This window comes from Antrostomus carolinensis, unplaced genomic scaffold (genome assembly GCF_000700745.2).
Source record: "Antrostomus carolinensis isolate BGI_N321 unplaced genomic scaffold, ASM70074v2 scaffold30994, whole genome shotgun sequence".
Lineage (NCBI taxonomy): Eukaryota > Metazoa > Chordata > Aves > Caprimulgiformes > Caprimulgidae > Antrostomus > Antrostomus carolinensis.
In genome coordinates this window covers 1-6,444 of record NW_010309223.1, presented here as the reverse complement: position 1 = coordinate 6,444, position 6,444 = coordinate 1, and the positions used below count along the sequence as shown (strand labels likewise).

General features: G+C 42.9%; 1 protein-coding gene across 1 annotated transcript in view; it reads right to left on the bottom strand.

The window, feature by feature from the left end:
• The window catches only part of CTNS (cystinosin, lysosomal cystine transporter), a 6,759-nt gene extending 631 nt beyond the window's left edge, over positions 1–6,128 (bottom strand). Inside the window, exons 1-8 of the mRNA XM_010166052.2 lie at positions 6,065–6,128; positions 4,985–5,063; positions 3,664–3,748; positions 3,468–3,571; positions 2,357–2,488; positions 1,495–1,594; positions 1,278–1,397; positions 197–387 (exon numbers count right to left, since the gene is read on the bottom strand). Coding sequence (XP_010164354.1) covers positions 197–387; positions 1,278–1,397; positions 1,495–1,594; positions 2,357–2,488; positions 3,468–3,571; positions 3,664–3,748; positions 4,985–5,063; positions 6,065–6,128 — 875 coding nt within the window. The remainder of the gene's footprint in view (positions 1–196; positions 388–1,277; positions 1,398–1,494; positions 1,595–2,356; positions 2,489–3,467; positions 3,572–3,663; positions 3,749–4,984; positions 5,064–6,064) is intronic.
• Between the last annotated feature and the right edge of the window lie 316 nt (positions 6,129–6,444).

Below are 6,444 nucleotides of genomic sequence, written 5' to 3'. Positions count from 1 at the left end.
GCCTGGGAGTGTAACAAGAAGTCAGTTAGCACGTCATGTACAAACATTTCTGAGATTAATATTTAAGAAGCCTTCTGTATAACCATACTGGTTTTTGTCACTGAAAGACTTAATAAATCATCATTGCTGGTTTAGTCTAATCAGACTTTAAAGAGCAGATGCTACAGGCTTCAGGTGACAGAAATATAGCATAAAAGTAGAAAAGTTCAGATTTACCTGTGGAAAATATTTTATCAGTGTGACTGCTAATTTAATGTAAGAGAAGCAGAATAAGAACTGGAGCCATGTCATTTCCTCAGCTGCAGCAAGAAACAGTGTTGTAAACGTGAAGATCCATGCAAGTGCCAGTAGTCCAACAACAACTTTGGATACTTTCTGACCTGCTCTCTGAAAGAGAAATGCAGTTACATTTAGATTAACCTAGGTCATACCTCCCCTGACACGCTGTAAGATACAGAATATGCTCAGGACTATGCAAGGTCACAGTCCAAACCTGTTGTTGTACCAGTTTAGGCTCATACCACAAGGGAATTTTAAGATTAAGAGTGCTACAGTAACCAGCTGTAGGCTTGCAAGAGCTGATGAGCAATATTCAACAGCCATCATGATAAAAGATTCATGGTTGCCTTCTAATTCTTCACTAGAAAAGACTATTGCACCTAGCAATGGTGACAAATGGGCTGTTACAGTTCTAGGTTTAGCACCACCAAAGGAAGCACCTCAAGAGAGAAACAGTTATCTAGAGAAAATTGTCTGTTTGGATTAGAGGCTTTTACAATGGGAACTGAATAAAGAACCACCTGACTATAACAATCAGTCTCACCTGAAAAGAGGTGGGAATTATAAAAGGGCCTTTGCAGCTGTTTTAGGAGAAAAGAAGCTGAAAGTTTGAATTGCAGGGGATGCTCGAGGACCTATCCTAGCTTGAAGAATGTTCCAAGTAGTGAGGAAACAGCAAAGCACATAGCAGCACTTGTACTGCTTAGAGCTGTCATCTGTGTCCTGTTTGGGAACTTTACAAACTTGGCTCTTTGCCTCAGTTATTTTGAGTCTCTAAGGAGTTTACTTAGAAGCTCAGAACGTCTATGAGACTGATTTAGCTAAGCTTACTGGAGCTGCTACCAGCTCAGGAAAGATAAAGGCAGCTGGACTGTGAAGCCTGACTTCTTGAAAGGCCGACGAAAGTGCCTTGAAGAGGACTTCAGAGCCCCAAAGGAGCAGATGGTGAGTGGTGCGGTGCCCGGCAGAGGGAGCTCAGCCAGAGCCTTGGGACTCACCTCGTAGATGCAGCACTGAATGATGGTGAGGAGAGTTAGAGCTACCGCGTGTAGACTGAAGAAAACATCATTGATAGCCACAGGGTTCACCCCACTGGGATAACTGACTAAGAATTCCTCCTAAATGTAAGAGAAACCAAAATCAGCCAAATGCCTTAACTCCCTTCTGCAGCTCCCCACCCCCCTGTTGAGTAATGAGAGATATAATCATGCTTACTTTAATCAAGGGAATCCAGAAGAGTCCAACATTAAACACACTGTATGCTATAAAGCCAGTAAGGTTTAATGCTAGAAAGTCAAAGCTTAGTCCAACAACACTAGAGAAGGGAGAATAAAAAGAAATGAGATAAATATACATACAGGCAGTTCCAGGGACAACTTGACCATAAAATGTACTGATTTATAGGCAATTTTTGATGTAAGCCAAAGCTGCAGGCATTGTGACAACATGATGTTGTGAGTTAATCAGCAAGCAAGGTCAAATATCCCTCATGCCATGCACTGGTACTCACAACAACTCTCACTGATAAGGTTGTGTCCTGGCTGTTTAACTTCACCCCTCCATGAGCTCAGCTAGTCTGATAAAACCATTCCAGCCTGAATCCAGAAGCAGCAGGGCACTGTTCCCAAAGCAAATGCTTTAGTTTTCCTATATAATGTTTCTACTTACAGTCACTTAGTTTAAAGGGAGCTGGTCTAATGACAACACTACAATTTGCTGTCTGATAAGCAGCTTACAAGGTAAGTAATCTTTGAAGCTGGTCATCACAATTGGCTTAGCCAGATGATTTACAATATGACACCAAAGGGAATGGGGAAGTCTTCTCTATCACAAATTAGTATTGGATGATAAACCATAGGATTAGGTGTTTATAAGATGCACTTAGTTTCCTCTGACCTGCATGCATAAAAGCTCACTGGGGCTGCATTTATTCAGGCCCTGTCTTTGTCTTGCTTTTCCCCCCCCTCGAGTCTTTCCATGTCTAATTCACAATAACCAAGAAGGATGTAACTGAAGCCAGGAACACGATTTGCAGAAATGCTTAAGTGACTTGCAAACACATCTTAAGTCTCTTTACCTTTTTCGTCGCCAGTTCTCAAAGAGCTGAGGATAAAAGGAGATAGACCAGGCGAGGAAATAGATCCAGCCAATCACCTCATCGGCATATCTCACTATGATGCTATGAATCACTTGAAATTGAATCCTAGGTCTGATGGTTAACACAAACAGAATTAGTTAATTTGTCTGTGCACACCTTTTTCAGCAGATTTGGCATTGTTCTGCTTTGAGAGAAAAAACAGAGTCTAGATGTTGTGACAAGACAATAAAGATTCAGAGTTGTTTTCAGTAGAGCTGCTCCCCTTTTCTTTAGTCTCCTTGTTACATTTAGGGCATCTCCAACTCCTACCCTCAACCTATCCTTTCCTTCTTGTCTCACTCTTCCCATTCTTTTACCGTAGAAATCTTCAAAAAAGGTCACCTTGTGCCTATGGCTTCCACTCTCTTAGCATGAGATGTGTTATGCAAGAGCGGAGTTTCACTTTTCACACTCTGCCAGCAAAGCCTCATGATCACGCCTGTCCTGTTGAGCATTTCATGTGCTTACCTCTGCATTTACTTTGAGTCTTAAAAGCAGAACTGAAATGAGGAAGTAAAACAGGAGTATCCTGTTGCTCAGTAGCATCTGAGCAACAAGCAAATACAGTCCAGCTTTCTCCATCTTGCTAGACTCTTTTCCTATTAGGGAGGCATGTGTGAAGACACAGCTCCCCTAACTAGGAAGCAAAACACTTGCCTCTTGTGGTAGTGATGTGGGTAGACAGTTGCATCAGGCTATTAGCACTGCAGAACAAGTTCTGTACACTAAGAAGAGTATTCCACTGGACATTTACAACCAAAATCAGAAAAGCTGACATGTGGTTTTGATACTTTTGGGAGGGGTTACTAAAATCAGACTAAGGAGCTATGAGAACTCACAACCATCTAGTAATGAAATCTAAGATACCAAAACTACCACTCTGCTTCTGTACCCTGTATTTATCTGAATACCCTGGGAACTGCTGGAGGGTCACCACATCTTCTCAACTACATACCATCCACGTCTCATTAACTATTTAACTACAAGAAGGGAATAGCTACCCTTTAGGAAGCTGTAGGATAGTAAGCAGAACTAAAAACCAGTTTCTCACCCAGTTAAGTTGGAATTAATGGTATAAAGATAAACTGTTACTTGTCCAACATCATCTGCTTTCACTTGGAAGTCTACTTTAGTGTGACCTGCAGGCAATCGTACCTGCAAGGCAAAGCAGAGGGAAGGAGAAGGAGAGTTGCACCATACTAGCAGTAGGCTTTTGCACAAAGTCAGAAGTCTGTTCTGTCACTTACTTCATTAGGCAGTTCAACAATAGTGCTGCGTTTTGATGAGTGTGTAATATTAAGAGTTATCACCAGTGTCTCATTTAATGGAGCCCTGTGAAGGCAGAAAAAACAAGTTAGACTGGTGCCCGAGTTCACAAAGATTGTTTCAGGGCTGCGGGAGAGTATCTGCAAATTCCTCACAGCTGTGGCAATCACAATGAACAGTCTATATACATGAGTACCTACCTAGTACTCAGAGGAATGCCAGCACCAAGGTATGTTAGCATTGGACTATTTCTTTTATCTGAACTAGTGATGGGCACTAGACAGCTATATGGCCGTATTTTACCTCCCTCTTCTCCACCCAAGTGGCAGAGCAAAGTCATTGCCACCAGAATCCTGTCATTGTGCTTGTTAACCCTTTCCTGGTAAAGTGGGACAGAAATGATGGACATGTACTTGGGGTGATGAAGGGCAGGAATTGTAGCTGTGCAGTAAGACAAAAACAAAAGAAATCCTCAAATAAAAGTCTTCCAAGTGACATAGTCCTGCACAGCTTTCCCAGATAACTCTACTGGGCACTTCTCCAGGAGGTTTAATTGCGCAGCAGTACTTAAAATATCATAAGATTCAAAAGCCTGTACTTGTCCATGAACAAGATTACAGTACTACATCTTTCTTCACAAAAATAAAAGTTCTAGACTGTCACAGCCATTTTCCTCTTTATCACAGTTCTTAAATTTTCATCTGACTGTTCCCTTTACTCAAACTTTGAGATCCCAAAGGGGAGGAGTATGTGTTTAACAATGCTTTCCTGGGAAGAGGCTGATATAGCAAAAACATGGGTAAAAAATGCACTGTATTAAACAATGAGACTAAGGTGCATCAGCCCCCACTCTGGAGTAGCTGCATTCCTTTGCTAGAAAGGGCGAGTTTGGTTTGCTTGGTAAAGTTTTTTTGCTAATCCTTCTAGGGCATGCAAGTTTCTCTTGAGCATCAATTTTTAGAAGTGGAGGAACTGTAAGTTCACTTGTGGAAGACAGTTACATAAGCTAATATAGGGCAGACACTATGAAACATCTTTTCCTGCTCAACTTCCCATACAAATAGCATGGGATACTGTCAGAGGCTAACCATGCAAGGCTGCTGGTGAGAAAGCTACACTGCCTTGGTCCATAGTGGTACTAAGTGATGGAGTAGTCTAGAAGTGGCCAGTCACACCAATGAGATTCACTCTGTATGAACAATTAACTGAGTCTGCAGGAAAGTTTTAAGTATATAGCCAAGTCCCACCCACTTGCTCATCCCCTGTTCCAAAGGGAAAGTACAGATGTAATTGTGACTTTACCTCAGAGAGATAGTGACATTTGTTGAACTTCCAGTTTCTAATGAAACCGTTTCAGGGACAGACAAGACAATGACTCCATCTGGGGGGGAAGAAAATGCAAACTAACCAAAAAACCCCCACAAATATCAGTTACTATGAATGATAAATAACTCCTTCAGAACTTCCCACTTTCTTTTGTGATATAGACATTTAGTCCATTCAAGGTGACTAAACAAAGTAAAAGGAGAACTAAATAACTGTCACTTGAACATGTCACAAGGAAGTACTTTAAATATTTGAAGTGCAACAAAAGTTCATGCCCAAAGAAGGCTACAGGAGACTTCAAACCCACACTAATTGTTTCTTGATGTGATCCCAGTAACTTAAGAGCCATAATTACCCAAAATTTAGTTTAATATTGCTTCTTGGGTCACAAATTCAAACCAGGTACCCAGATATTCAAGATGTTTACTATTGTAACGCTTCAGGAATCACAAGCACTTTATTATAGTGCTCTGAAATATTGCTATTAAGGGGTATACTTTACAACCATCCAGCTATGTTGTGCTTTAAGAGAGGCCGAGATTCCAACTGCCAATACAACTGATATCAAAACCTTAAAAGCTGGTCACATGTCAATAATTTTGACATTTGGAATCCAAGTCTATTTTATTCACTGTATGTTTAAAGGACACAAGAGACAACAAGAAGAAAGCTACATACAATTAAGACCAGAAATGGAGATAAGCAGGACACTGGGCACTTTTTTTCTTGTTGCCATATATTACATAGTGTTCGTAAGTTATTTAAGCACAGTTCATCACTGACTGCACCAGACAGTGTTTAATGTGCTTCTGCAGAGGCTGAGTTTGGAGCACAAGGTGAGTGTTCTATCACATCAGTGCCTCAGTGTAGCACCGTCTCTATCTGAGCACATCAACTCAAAGGTAACGTGTGAAAGAAAAGCTGATGGGAACCACGGCACAGGTTTCCCTGGAGAGAGAGGTGTGACAGGAATACTGCAGAGCAGTCCTCTTCCACCTCTTACCAGTTCAGACCAGGAGGCCCTGTGGGCCCAGACTGGGATGGCCAAACACTCACCGCCAGGCCCCAGCAGCACAAGGAGGAGGTACAGCAGAGCAGGGAGCAGGTATCGCATCCTCATGGTGGAAGAACTGCAGAAAAAGTGAGGAGAAGGCTTTGCTCAGGACTCACACGCTGTGAGGGGACACCAGCGCACCCCCTCAGCTGGCGGCTCCCTCCCCAGCACCGCAGCCCCCAGCGCGGCTGAGGGACCCTCAGCGACCATCAATCTTGCAGTTATCTGTCTGCCCAGACCGCCCCGGGGACATCTTCCCCTCACAGCTGCCCCCGCCACACAGAGCCACCGCTCCCCGAGGGATCTCCGGGATCTCCCCGCAACCCAACCCAACCCCACCCCGAAACTACAACTCTCAGCAGCCACCGCGCCGCCCCCAGCC